The 14,728-nt window shown below is 40.6% G+C and overlaps 2 protein-coding genes across 2 annotated transcripts; both read right to left on the bottom strand.

Annotated features, from left to right (window-relative positions):
* Positions 1-14: 14 nt before the first annotated feature.
* LOC129211647 (heat shock transcription factor, Y-linked-like) lies at positions 15-3,295 on the bottom strand. Its single transcript, XM_054839062.1, has 2 exons — positions 1,811-3,295; positions 15-1,143 (listed from the first exon to the last, which is right to left on the bottom strand). Exons 1-2 carry the CDS (start codon positions 2,312-2,314, stop codon positions 532-534), a joined length of 1,116 nt encoding a protein of 371 aa, XP_054695037.1. The 5' UTR covers positions 2,315-3,295; the 3' UTR covers positions 15-531.
* Positions 3,296-3,435: 140 nt separating this feature from the next.
* TMEM185A (transmembrane protein 185A) lies at positions 3,436-14,728 on the bottom strand. Its single transcript, XM_054839063.1, has 7 exons — positions 14,494-14,728; positions 11,650-11,826; positions 10,032-10,239; positions 7,412-7,495; positions 6,325-6,501; positions 5,854-5,977; positions 3,436-4,067 (listed from the first exon to the last, which is right to left on the bottom strand). Exons 1-7 carry the CDS (start codon positions 14,529-14,531, stop codon positions 3,823-3,825), a joined length of 1,053 nt encoding a protein of 350 aa, XP_054695038.1. The 5' UTR covers positions 14,532-14,728; the 3' UTR covers positions 3,436-3,822.

The raw sequence follows: 14,728 nt of genomic DNA, 5'->3' as shown, positions 1-14,728 counted from the left end.
GAGTTGCTGGACAAGGTGTCTGCACACAGAGCGCATAATGTGCCATAAATCTGAAACGTCCAGAAAGGACCAGATTTTCCTCATTCACAGGTCAGGTACATTAGATGTGCATATGATGGGGGGAAGCAGTCTGCAGTATACAGCTCTGTGACCTGGCAGCCTTTGGAGAAAGGCCTTTAATAGAAGGTGCTTGTACAAAATTGAATGAAGTACTACAATATTTCTTTCTCTCATTTAAGATGAAAAATACTAGTAAGCTTTGGAAATCTAACATTGAATTAAAGAAAGACAAGCGTGAAGAGTAACAAATGGAAGGCACTAACTTTGGCACTTTTAGAGTTTTTCAAAACTCACACCCTGCATTACAATGAAAATCTTCCTGACTCTGGAGTAAGGCCCAAGGCCAGGCATGGCTATAAAAACAGCACAACTGGCAGAGGCTTTGTGTTCAGATAGTTTATTGGAACACTTAGGAGACTCTGTTCCCTTGGACTCTGCAAGGGCATAGACTAAAAGGGCTGCGGAAGGTACCTAGCAGGCCCCGGGCTGGGGTCCAAGGCCATTGCCTGCACGGTCGCCATCTGGGCCTGTGCAAGTCGGGCGCTGTTGGTATGGTGGGGATGGGCCCTGAGGAGGCCTTAGCACAGACACAGCAGCAGCTGCTGCCAGCCCTGGTAGGAAGGGGCTGCTGGGCACGGCCGGACCTGGGGCAGCGGCAGCAGAAGCAGCACCCTGGGCGCCAGCCGGGCCGGGGCTGCTGTGCTGCGGCAAAAGGGAGGGGGGCAGAGGATGGAGCTTCTCCCTGTCTACTGCTGCCACAGGGCCTGAATTTGTCTGAGGGGCGGTGCGTGCAGATGTAGAGGTGCGTCTGACTCGGGCAGCTGCCTTGACATGCGCAGTCTTCCTGGGTGCAAAGGTGCGCCTCTTCTGCCTTGGACCCGCTGGGAATGGACCGCTCTTCTCCTCGGAACTGTCTTCCCACGCAAGCTCAGCATCTGCTTTTCTTTTCTGTAGGCGTGCGTACAAAGCCATGTCCCGCGCAAATCTTGCTGGTACTTGATTTTTTAGACCAAAGCTTTGTTTGTACTTCATTAGCTGATAGGGAAAATGTCTTCTAAAATGTGGGTTGTAGTAGAAGTGAAACTAAAAAATGCAAAGGAAAAGAGTTAGTTGCCACCACCTTGTGACTAGAAACCACAAAGACACGACAATTAAGAACTGTAATTGCAAAAGAGAAATGTGGATGCTATAAAGGACTATCAGGGGCATTCTAAACCTGAAGTGTCGGCTGAATAAAAAGGTGCCATCAGTCCTGTTAAGTAGTCACCAGCCTCGTGTGTTTGCTGCCGGTAGCAGAGAAGCAAAGGATTTTCAAAAGCATACAAACTTACTTAGAAACCCAAATACCATTACTTTTCAGCAACTTTAGCATGGAATGAACATGCAAGGTAATGATATGATGCTGACACGTACCTTCTCAGCCTTCAGCAAATGCCACAAGAAAACTGCGCATTTGGTACAGCAAGACACATAGCAAACAACAAAAATAAAATTCTGATACAATGAGAGTATCTTTTCATTTTATGTGTTCTAATTGGAAGTAACCAACATATATTTTTTTAATCAGCATTTCTACTACTCAGAAATGTTACCTCAAGAACTCCTGAACATGAGCCGAGAGACAAATGACAATCAAAACATTTATTACCATCCTCATCTCCTATGTGGTAAACGCTTGTTTCATTGGAACAGAAATCTGTCCCACTAGAATATTCCGAGAGTTAGTTTGCACGCAGAGGATCCAACATACCTCCCTAAGTCTTTCTTCTACCAGCAAGTCCTTGCGCGAACCCGATTTCGGAAAATCCCACAGCTTTTGGGTGAATCCGTGCAGATGGAGTTCATGAGTGAAGCTTCTCATGCTCTCACTTTCAAAAATTTTCAGACGTCCTTTCCTTGCCAGTACTTCCTCTTCAAACAATTCTTCATGAATCACTATAGACTTTCCGTTGTCACCCCACCAAATGGACTCAAACAGGTCATTGTCAACAACGTCCCAGAGCTTCTTCAGAAAACTGAGGCATATAGAGGCATGGCCTTTGCTACAGCCCTCCTCAGATGACTTCAGATGCTCTCTTTTTGACCCCGGTTGCTTAGTTGAAGACTGTAAAGACCCTTCTTCTGTTGGAGGTCCAAAGGCAGCATCACTAGCTGCAATTTTGTCACATGGCGGACAGAGAGAAGTCAAGGCTGACGACTCAACTCCATTGGCCAGAACAGAATCACATGAAGTTTCCGATGAGGAAAGCTCCATTTTAAATTATTTTTTTCTCAGTTTGAGTAATTTTTTCAATTGAATCCACCTCCCTTAGCTGCCAGGCTGTCCTGACAGCCAGCCAGCTGAAAGGAAGTGACCGACTGACTGAGAATCCCAAGGGAACATTCTCAAGCATCACTATGACGCTCATGCTGCACTGCCATGACATCACAGTGTTTCCTTGCAACATCAAACAGCTATTTAGCACTTGCTGCTTTTCATTTACAGATTACTTTTTTCCCCTCACTCAAGAGCCTAGAAGTAAATAAAACTGTAATGAAATTAAGCGTAGTGATAGGACAGTGCTGTGTTGGGTTTCAGCCAGTACCTGGTCCACAGGGAAGAAGGAAGACTGCAGCATTACAAATGAAAGCACCACGTCTCTGAAGTTTTTCAGGTGTGCACCTTTCATACATGCAGAAGTGTCCATAGACTCTTTGCTCTTATCTCATTGCCTTGCTAACACTAAGGAAACACGATCCATGACACTTAAGTTACCTAAACTGCGGGTTCACCTAAACGCAAAGAGCAGCTGCAAGGACGTGGGAGTATCTGACATCTGTTGTTATAAAATAGGTTTCAAAGACTAAAGTTCTCTAAAGCCCCTGGAAGTCCAAGACAATCTGTCAAAGGAGGTCTGTCTTCAAACAATAAAATGCTATACCAACACCAATGAGTTCCTATCTTGAGAAGTTTAATCATTTACACCAACATGAAGTTGGTAATGAAGACCGAGCTATGATACTTACACCAGCTAACCCACAGCTGTAAAACTACAGCTAATGTTTCTGGCATAGACTGCACACGCAGTGCAAAAGGGAACAGCTTATTAAACAGCCAGTCTAATGGGAGAATGGTGTACATGCTGCTCAAGAAGAATTAAAACATGAAACTGGAAAAGCAACACTTAGCTCCCAAGCCAGTGCAAAAGTTGAAATACTTACATGAAAATTTACATAGGTAACTCAAAACCATCACGTAAGTTGCTATACATTCCATTTCCCCCAAAAAAAGCTTTCCAGTCTTGCCTGAGAAGTACAACACTCCTGTGCCTCTGCAGTTAAGACAATGATTGTGGTACTGTAGAAGAGGTACTGTACTAAGACACCCCCAAAGCATTTAAAACAGACATGGAAATCAAGTGTATATTTAGGACCTAAAAGACACCTGGAATAGCATAGGCATTTCATACAGGGTTTTTAAAAAAATACTTTTAGATAATACTTATACTGTACACAACGAGACTTTTAAACAATATATTACACTGCTAAAATGTTCATATAAATACTATACAGGCAAGCGTGCAACCGACCCATTAGGAAGATTCACAAATTAGACCACCATGTATCTCTGGAAAAACTCTCAGATTATCTTGAAGATCTCTGATTTGTGTAATCCAAGCCACTGATTCAGCAATACCTATTTTAAAGTAATTGGGACAAGGCATGAGATGAAATACATTTGTCCGTTGATTCCCAGTTCAAGTTTAATATGCTGCTGTCATCTTAATCTGGCATATCAATGTTTAACTTGGGAGGTGGAATCACGTATTTTCCAGGACTCTGTGTAATGACCACTCCAGTCTTTTTTCGAAACATTGGTGCAATTTTTGGTGGTTCAGGCAGTGGTGTTTCTTCTGTTTCCTCATTATCTTCATGATGAAGATCATAAGAAATATTTCCATATTCTCGTAAGAATGGGAAAATTTCAAGCAGGAACTGGCAAAAGTCTTTGCGAATTCCAAACCACCCTAAAAAAAAAAAATAATAATTTCACATTATTTAGAACAGAATGAAAATTTAATTTGCAGACTATGCAACCTCATTTAAGTTCTCATGATTGTTTGCGTATGAACAATATAAAATTGGTTAGCACTGCTTCTCAGTGTGTTACACCTATCACATAGTAACATTGCAGTTGAGATTATATACACAGACATACATACAGAATATATACACGCATTTGCATGCATCTGCTTGTCTGCACATGCAATGTCTCTGTGTGTATATTCACGTGTATAAATTACAGCTATACTACTACAGCAAGACTCCATTTCATTTCACATGTTAAGAAGTGTCAGGTCACATCAGTACACGGAGAAAGAACACAAAAAGGACTTTGCATCTCAATCAAAACAATTGGTGTCATGTGGGAAGACATTCATGACAACTTTTGTTTGATACATATAGGTTACAATACCAGAGGGAATGTGATGGCATAGGCAGACATAGATTAGTAATGTACGTATTCAGTATTCCCCCAAAACTTTTGTTGGCCAAATATGTGATGCCAGGAGCAGCTCATCCTTGGTATTACCTGCGCTAGATTAGAAAACAGTACACATTCTGTGTTTGTCACCTATTTTGATATATGCAAAGACTTGAAAAGAGAGCATTTAAGTGAGCGGCACTTGTAATTCAGCAGATGGCACTCCTCTATTAACCAACACCACAGGTCAGTGTTAAAAGGAACAGCCTGTCCAAGTTAAATCTTTGAACAAAAACAAAGTTTTAAGCATTTGCCAGGGAAGACCCCACACAACCCATCTTTCTGCAGAGATTATACTTCCTGGACAACCGGTGCATTTTGATTAGCACTTTAAAGGCAGATTTTCAAGCAAGTCTTCCAAGGCTTACTTCAGATGAATAGTCTTTTTAGAAAATTTACATAAATATTCATCAACCTGACAATACAAAATGGACGTGTGGCTTTCCAAAAGACTAATTTGGCCATAAATTATCAAAGGCACGCATCAAAAAAATAAATATCACCAGTAACAATTTTCCATGCAATAATAACAATATAAAAGTAAACTAAATGTATGGAGATAAGCTTAGTCATGACCAAATAAAGAAATTCTCAATATACGTCACAATCAGACCAGAACTGGAGTTTATATAACAAACACCACAGCCAGTTCCTTTCAACTCTGAAAAACCCCAACAAATTTTATTGCCTTGTCAACAAGGAACACGAACCGCAACGTCAATGTGAAGAGCTACTCATCTGCAGTGGTTCAGTAACATTAGATGGCTGAAAGTGCAAAGGCTCCTTTTGGCAGTGCTAGCTGTGGTGGGGATAAAAACTTCGTAAATCTACACTGGCCACTCAGGCAACTAAAGTTGCGACTAAGCAGCGCAGAGCACTATTTGGCCAAAGAGAAAAGAATACTAGTTCAGGCTACTAGGACAAATGCTAATTAAAAGTGGTAGGTGCTACGCTATTTTCAGAACCCAGAGTAGAAAGATCCAGTCACGTCCCATGAGAATGAAATCCATGGAAATAAGGAAGGATAAAAGGCTAAAATTTCAAGTTGAGTCCAAGCAGAAGTTATGCTCTTAGAGGAATATGAAAAAAACCAAGAGACACTATAACACTGAAAACTTACTAAAATAATGTGAAAACAATAGTAACAAACATCTGAATTCTTTCGTGAGAGAATAGACACAAAAAAGCCCTTTTTGAAAATACAAATCTCAATGAAGCACATTTAAGCCTTGAGTTTCAAGCTGTTTCCATGATTTTTAGATACTTACAGTGATTTCCTCCTTTTTGTCCAAATGTTGTTGCCATTAAAGTTATCAGTGAAAGCCAGAGAGGAACAAATATGGGTATAAAAGAAAAAGAATTATGCCCATCCAACCTGTGTACTAGTAAGATCTAAATGGAAAAAAAAAAAAAAAATACACAACGTCAGTTTAATTGCAATACTCACTTTCAAGCTTCTTAAAACATATGCTGATCTCAGGTCTTTAACTTCACCCATCTGTGAAGAAAAATGGCCTCCACAGAAACATGTAGTTACAGTTCCAATGTGATGCACATTTTACTCAAAACACTTTAAAAAAACCCTGTAGAATTCTTGGTTTTCTTTCATGTTTGCTGTTAGTATTTTATTCCAAAACAAAAAGCGGTACTCTCATTTTAGTAAGTTAAAAAAGAGAGCGACATTCATCACTCACTGAAAAAAGAACAAGATACATAAAACTCGTTATGCTTTTTCCTACCTCAAACGTGAGCAGTGGAACTACAATTGTCATCCAGCTGACAGCCATTGTTATGTGTGTCCTCCTTTGCTCAGCAATCACATCCATAGAGCGCAAGAACAGAACAGACCATACAATGTAATAGAGCACTACTAGACACAGGAAGGACATCAAGATCCACAGTGGAACACAAACAACCTGAAAAAAAGAAATTAACTGCTTTCCCCCCTCTGACAGTCATACATTTTTACCAGTTTGATTTGTTTCAGGTGTGCACTTTTTAAATAAAGCAAGTCTACATATTAAGCCTAAACAAGAAATTTAAGTGTAATACTCTTTAACTAATATAATCTCTAACAGAAAAGCTTCACAAGTCACGTGCACTGTTATGAGCCATAGCAGCTCTTTGGGGTTCCTCAGTTACCTTTGTGAACTCCATCAAGCTGAAACAATTTAAAATTAAGTCAATGTAGTTCAACTTTATTAGGACTTCTGTGATTTTTTTGCACGTGCTCAAACAGTACCTGAAATTGATTTTAGCAATTATTTTCTACAATGGACACCTTACTTGAAACAGTTTCTAAATTAGATCCTTCTCCTAGTTTCTTGGGAAATAGATAAGACAGTCATAATCATGCTAGATTATCAGTTTTAGGCTAGTTTACAAAAAGCCAGACAGAAACAGTGGGTTTGTATTCTAAAGGCATTTGGGACAGAAGATCTCAGCAGTTTTGACAGTGACCACTTGCACAGCAAGTGGATTTACATGCATGGTAACACAACAAATAAAACTAGTCATTTGCCACACCATATTTACCAACACATTCCCTAACTCACCAGTCGTTTTCATGGCTAGTTTAGTGTTCCCACTGGAAACTTGTGGTTAGGATTTCTCTTTCAACAACTGGTCAGAGATTAAGTGCAGTTGATGGCACGTCCCTCTCCCCCAAAGGATGAAATGCCCAAAGAACAGCCTGTTTCCCATGACCACTGAATGAGCAAAAACGTGATCATGGACTCTAATCATGCATTAACTGTTCCCTATAGTAAATAGCTTTATGAAATTCAGCATTTAAACAAGGATAAGAAGAAAACACTTGTTACATACAAGCCACGGCCATCTGATGATCTCGTCTAGTCTGAGTGCAATAAATATGAACTGTAGAATGTTGACTGAACACAGGATTTCCAGCTAGAAAAAGAAAATACATTAGTTAACTCTTAGCATGATAAAGCTACTTCCAGGATAACCAAAGAATCTGTCAAAGGACTTTTCTGACTCCATGCTTATCACTTTTCTTCAGGAAAGAAGTACTGCTAGAATTAAACTAACAAGTAGTAAAAAGTCCTTCAATTTAAAATTAGCAAAATTTGTCTTTAAAGATACCCTTTAGAAGTTGCAGTAACATACAGATGAAAGTTACATGGGTTTAACTACCAACTGGCCAGTTTAAAAGTCCCAGCTCTATCTGGGGAGGAAAAGAAATACATAGAATAGTGGAAGATGACATTCAAATTCAATCATTTACTGTATAACTGAGAGATATTTTAAATGATGCTGAAGACACTTGGGTTTTGAGGCAATACAGAAAAGCAGTACTTCTCATTAAAAATGTCAATGAAAGCTTTTTGCATGTGCCGCTTTCCACTATGAGAACTAACCCTAAATTACACTTTTAAAACCAAGTTTCTGACTAGCTTGAACAAAATGAAACAACGAAAAACCATCAGACTTGGCAAGATTCTGTTTCTAAAGTTATGGGCAACCCTGCATGGGTAGGAATTTCAAAGATAAAACAGAAAATTATTATTTGAAAAGACTAACTGAAGCTCTTGAGTGTAAGTTAGAAACATTTTCCATTTAAAAAACCTATGTAGGTATGTAAGGCATCTTTGAAATGTACTGTTTCTCAGAAGGCAGACACTACACGCTACTTTTCACTACCATAAGATTGTATACTATGATGTCTTGGATAAATGCCTTTGAAATTCATAGTACAGGGAGTCAAAAATCCAGCAGGCCACAGGCACTTGGCTATTTCAGAGACTGCACTGAAGTCTTCACTGTTGAAGTACAGGTTACTTTAAAGAGACTGAAAAACTAGATTTAAAATAATTTTGTACCCCTGGCTTTTTCAAAAGAATAAACCAGCATAAAATCCCCCACGCAAGCGTAAGACCAAGCAACCTGGAATGTCCAAGAGCAAACAGACAGAAAAACAATAGATCAGAGGATCAATTGTTATAAGTAATTTTTAGAATCAAGTAAACATTTGAGCTATATATGACAAGCGCATGTATATTTGGAGTGGCTAGGCTCACAACTTAATGAATTCAATATGCCTTAAATGGTGCTTTATTGACTGTAAAAATAGTGTAACACCGAAGAGAGCTTTTTCTGAGCCCACTGTACTACACGGACAAAACCCCACTATGTACTTACTGATCACCTAACCAGTTACAGAATAGGAACAAGCAGACGATATATTTTCAGGTTGAATTATAATTATTATTATTATGAAAATAATAACAACTACTTGGATTACTCATACCAAAAATTAATATCCTGGATTAAAGACAAGCCCCTCTTATGATTCTAGCAAATGAAAGGGAAATAAATCTTCCCAGAGTAAAAAGAAAAGAAAGTAGAACAGCAGTAAACGAAGATGACAAACTAGTAAAAAATGAGTTGACAGTTCAACTGCGTAACTTATTTTCTTTGAGAGAGGTGTTGTCTTTTAGGGGTGAGCAAATTTTTTTTTTTTTTTTTTGCTAGAACTTAGCAGCTGTGCAGTCACCTGTAAATCAGTGGGTAATCAAGCACCATCCAGTAGAAGGCAAGTACTTCTACACATTTTACTTTTAGGAATGGTTAACTGAATAGAACTCCGCAAAATGAAATTCTATTTGCAATAGTTGTCAATCAACAATTTAAGATATCAGTTTACCAGCCATCCTAGCAATCACTTAGCAAAAATGTTTCTCTCTCTAGAAAGAAACTCAGCTTATGCTAAATGTTAGAGAAATATGCCCTTGAAATTAAAAAACCTGAAAAAGCTGAACCTCATCTAAAAAAATCAGATTTTTAATTGTCATGGGGTAGTTTGAGGACATAGCAAAAAAAAACACCTTAAAAAAATCAATTCAGTAAGAATCTTAAGTTTATTGCAAAATGCCGCAACTGTGGGAGGATCTTGAGAATCCTTGTGAAGTCCTTCCAAAAACAAAAGGAGCAAGTTAGAGAGGAAAAAAGATAGCAGCAGAAGATAAAACACTACTGTTTTATGCCTACCATCTGCATTCCCAAATTAAAGATTAAGTACACAGACTGGGATAGTAAGAAATTTCCAGCCCTGATTATCTAGGGCTCTGGAAGTTCAATTCTGCCTAGGGACAGTGCTTACTATCAGTGGAATTTTCTTCAGTAATTTCCGTTCAAGTGTCTGGTGTTAGTCCATATTGCAGAGTTTGTGGTGAGTTCTTTTAACACACAATAAGAAAAAGGCAAGCTTAAAACATGCTGCAGTTTGGTAGTTGAAAAAAAAACAGAAGAGATTAGAAAAAATTGCATTATTCCTGATCCTCATTTTTCACTCTAGCAGGTCAGTGCAAAAAGTTAATTCAAGTGATGCAGTCATCCATATCATGCTTTACTGGGAGATGAACTGGAACCGAATCAATATAGAGTCTTGCATCGCCACAAATTTCACACACAAATGAAGCATTACCTCCAGGGACCTGTCATGTCGGAATCCCCACACACAAGCTGCCACTGACACTGGAGATACAAAGAATAATGGCATGAAGACCAGGAGCCAGAAATGGGTTCCTCTTTCGATCCTGTCACACACCAGAACCTCAAACATCAGCAGTAGCAGGTGGATGCCTACTGCAATTAGCATAGCTTTGAACTCCACACAGGTTTCTCCTTCTGCTCTAAAGAGAGGATAAGGAAGCATTCAGGTCACTTGTCAATGAGAAAGCACACTCTGTTTACCATTGATAAGTTTCAGGTATTAAAACTTGTTCCTAATAAACATAGTCATTATGCCCAGCCACTATTAAACTACACTCCTAATGATGTAACAGGATTTCTTGCCCATAACGCTGCACATTTAAAGTATTTTACTCAAAGTGGGCAGTGGGATTTTTACAACTTGAAAATTTTCTAAGGATTCCATAGCTGCACAGATAAAACGGGATTTCTTTGCTACTATGTAAAGACTCAAGTATCATGCAGGCTGTTAGGAAGTGAAGTCTAAAACCATGTTTGGTTCCTGCACCAGCTGTCATTGAATCCACATCTTTCCCCAGAATTTCTTTATTCACCAAAATCAGTGTATTCAGTGATAGATAATATTCTGTTGCAAAAGTAAAATGCCTGTAAAATAACAGCACAGACTGATAAACCACACTTCTTCCTACACAAGTAGAACCATTGCTAGAAGGGGCAAGCAAGACCTAAACCATACAGTGTATCGGAATGAGACCTATGCACAACATTCTTCATTTACTATTCACGGTAGTTTGAAATGAGGATTGAATTTATTTCACTTCATTTAAGGTAGTTTTTCTTTTCCCCTAGCATGTCCAAATTCACATTCTACTTGGATTACCAAAAAAGTAAACACTGATATATCTAAAGGTCTGAAAATTATTTTACGATAGACTTACAATTAAAATATCAACATTAAACAACTTTGACAAAAATGAGAAGGAATTTACAGAATTTCTTCCCACAAACATTTTACTTTGCAAGTGTTACACATTTGCCTATATTAGTGTATTAAACTACTTGAATATTTCTTATAAAACTGCCACTACAGTCTGGAAAAAAATTCTCTATGTTCACTGCATATTCAAGAATCGCTGAATATTCATCCATACATTCACTGAGGTTATACACACACGAAGGGGGGCATGGAGTGTGGAATCCACGTTCTTCAAGCTGATCTGTACATTTCAAGAAACTGATTTTGAAAATAATCCAATTAAATACAGTATATTCCTAGCGCATATGAAGATACATATTTCTATATGGCTTATACTAAATCAAATAATTCCCAATGTTCTAACAGCAAAAAGTCACTCCATGAGAAGTTTTAGTTTCCAAAGACAATACTGTTGAAGCCTGTGATAAACTATTGCAACTACGACTAAGACATCCATAGGTGCATAAAACCGTTTGCATACACTATGGATTATGATAATTATTTTAAATATGGTAAAAACAAACCTCCTGAATGCTATATCTTCATTTGTTAAAAAACGTATTTATGAATTTTATTCAGTAGAGAAAACACATTATGTTCCCTCTGTTTTGCAAAAGAAGTATCTTCAACTTACCGATACTGCGGGTTTCGAGCCCATACTCCTGTTCCCACTGAGGCACCAACAATCACCATTAACTTCCATAGCCATATTGGAGCAAATACAGCCCAGTAACTCCATTGAATTTTGTCATCCAGGCGTAGGGAGAGCAACACAGAAAAAAGCAGCAGGCAGGCATAAATAAGAAATTTGCTATTAAACAAACAAACAAGAGTCAGAAATTAAGGCAGGCAACTTAACGTGAACTTTGTAGAGAACAAGAAAATCAATCGTAGCTGAAATTTAATCAGGATACTTCCAAACTGAAAACATGTGTCAAGCTTTTTGCAAAGAATCAAATCAGTTCTGAAGACATCATAAATAGAGCATATGTCATCTCTTTCACTTATAAAACCTTTGCTTCAAGGGAACACATCAAAAGCATTCTTGCATGACAAACTTAATGAATGGACATCTATAAATAGTTCCCTCCCACAAGGATCCAGTCAGGAGCTGTATTATTAGAGGCTCAGAAATATACCACTTGTACATGGTTTTAGAAAATGTCTTCTTTTGTACAAATCAGATGAGAATTTTGAACGTCAAAAACTAGGTTACTTAAATTATGTAATTTTATCCACACTATTTTTAACTAAAGATTAAAAACTATTACATATTGTAATAAGGCAGACTCCAGAGATTTTATTTTTTCTTAATTTTTTGCATTGTTAAAAAAAGCAACATTATAGAAAAAAAACCCAGGTTAAACTTTTAACAAAGTTACTGATTATAGAGTGAAGTTTCTAACTGGAATACTGAGGCTGGTGCTTACAAGTTTAAAATAGTTACGTTGATATATTTTGTAAACTAGTCAACCTAACAATGAATAAATGTATCCGGAATACTTGAGAGGAGTGGCACAGAAATTGCTTGCGCCACCAAAAATCAGACAAAATAATTATGTAGTGCATGATTTCCTCACACTACAGGAAGGGAAAAAGTCACCCACCCATTCACCAGAGGATCACAGGCTGCTTTATAAAACACGTAATTAGGCTTCAAGACCACTTCAGTGAAGTAATTATATATATTTCAAAACACAGATAACCTAAGGAACAGAGTAAATACTTAACATAGAGTAAAGGAGTATTAGTCAGGAATACTACCCTTACTCCAACAGCACAACTCGAACTACCTACTTTCACTCTCGTCAAAGAATAAAACATTCGTTATATCAGCATTGCCTCGTTGGGATCCCAAGGTGCTCTGTCTCTATTCAGGACAAGTGTCTGGGCCGCTCCTTAATAAGAAAAAGCAGTTTTATTGTGCCAGCATCTCCTCACGTGCTTGATCAAACTACCACAGGGTAGGATGGTATAAACCAACAGTCACTCTTCACAGCAGCAAAGAGATCCCCCAGCTTCCTAGGCTATTCATACTTTTCCAACATCCAATATTTGTTTAATTTGCACTTTCCCTGGCTCCTCAATAACTACAGAACTAAAACACCATGTGGTAAAATACCAGTGCTCCCTTAGTGTTCCAGTAAACATCAAAACATTCAAGATTATCTGCACAAGTGCAACACTCGGCTTGCTTGTTTGTCATTTAGATGGCATCCAAACAAGCTGCAAGCATAGCTTCGCAATAAGAAAACTTTATAAGCTTCTGGAACTTCTGTTCCTACTTTCGCATTACGTCCAACCACATATATTTAAGTTGTTTATTTCACCCTCTCTGCAACAATGCATTTCCTGAAGCATTGAACACAGCTTTTTGTGATTCAATCACGCAGGGCCTCTTTCACAAGCAAGATTTTTCCACGACTCGCAGTATTTCATGCCACCCTGCACAAATTACTTGCAGGCCTTCATTCTGGGGTCTTAAAATACCTGGTAACAGCAAACGCAGTAAAATCTATTTTCTCAGCTTCTTTAAAAGCTACATGTAATCTGTACTTGCTTGCAAGACAGCAGAACCCCAAGTTGTAGTGACTATCATCTTGTTAAAGAGAGCCCGGAATAAAGCATCGCCATCAGCAGTCTAGCGCAATTGGATCATTCAGCACGATGCCTTCACACCTGCAAAACCTGAGCCTCTGCCATACATTTAGCTACGTGCCCGTGTTAGAGCGTAAGGCCGCTTTGCTTTCCAGTGTAAGTCTTTATACCTCAAATCATCAAATTGAAAAATTCACGAATCAGAATGAGACTTGGAATAACCTGAGAAAGTCACGCAATAAAACAAGAAGATGACTGCAATCCGGCCTGGAAACCGGACGAGGGACGCCCGCGCTTACAGCCACCCTGACCCCAGGGACCCACACCCGCGGGCGGCGGGAGGGAACCGCTCGAACAGCGTGTTCCAAGCGCCCCCCGAGCCACCCGCACCGGAGCGCTGCCGCCGCCCTGCGGAAGGGCCACCCGCTCCGAGCTCCGCTGAAACGCTCGCGGACCGCACACCGGCGCTGCTCCAGACCGGGCCGGCGCCGCTCCCCAGCGCGCTCCCGGCATAACGCTGCCGAAGCCGGTAGCCGACTCAGGCGACAACCCCCCCCGCCGCTGCACGGCCGCGCCGAGACGCCGAGCGGGGATGGGCAGCGGAGCCGGGACCGGCCGCGCTTCCCTTCTCGCCGCCAGTTCAGCTCAGGCCCCGCCGCGCCGCCGCTTCCGGACGTGTCCCGCTACCGGCGCGGAGGAGGGGAGCCTCCGCCCAACAGCAGCGCTACACCGGGGCGGGGAGCCGCCAGGACCGGGCGAGGTGCCGCTCCACCAGCATGCGGCCCGGCAGCGGCCCGCCGAACAGGCCCTAACGAGGCGGCGCGGCCCGAGGCCGCCCGTTAAGCACCAGGCCGCCCGTTAAGCACCAGGCCGCCCTCACCTGGGGTTGAAATCCTGGAACAAGCCGCGCAGGTTCATTGCGGCTCGACCCTCCGCCCCCGCCGCACTCTACCAGGCACGCATGGCGCGGCCGCCGCCACCGGAGCCTGGCCTGGCCTGGCCGCCCCGCCCCCGCCGGAACCGGGCAGCCCGCACCGCGCATGCGCGTCGCCCGCCAGGCCCCCCACGGCGGCGTTCTTCTGCCGGGAAACGGGAGTGAGTCTACGGGGTTCACG

Source organism: Grus americana, chromosome 12 (assembly GCF_028858705.1).
Source record: "Grus americana isolate bGruAme1 chromosome 12, bGruAme1.mat, whole genome shotgun sequence".
Taxonomy (NCBI): domain Eukaryota; kingdom Metazoa; phylum Chordata; class Aves; order Gruiformes; family Gruidae; genus Grus; species Grus americana.
The sequence above is the reverse complement of the archived record's forward strand: the minus strand, read 5'-3'. Positions and strand labels throughout refer to the sequence as shown.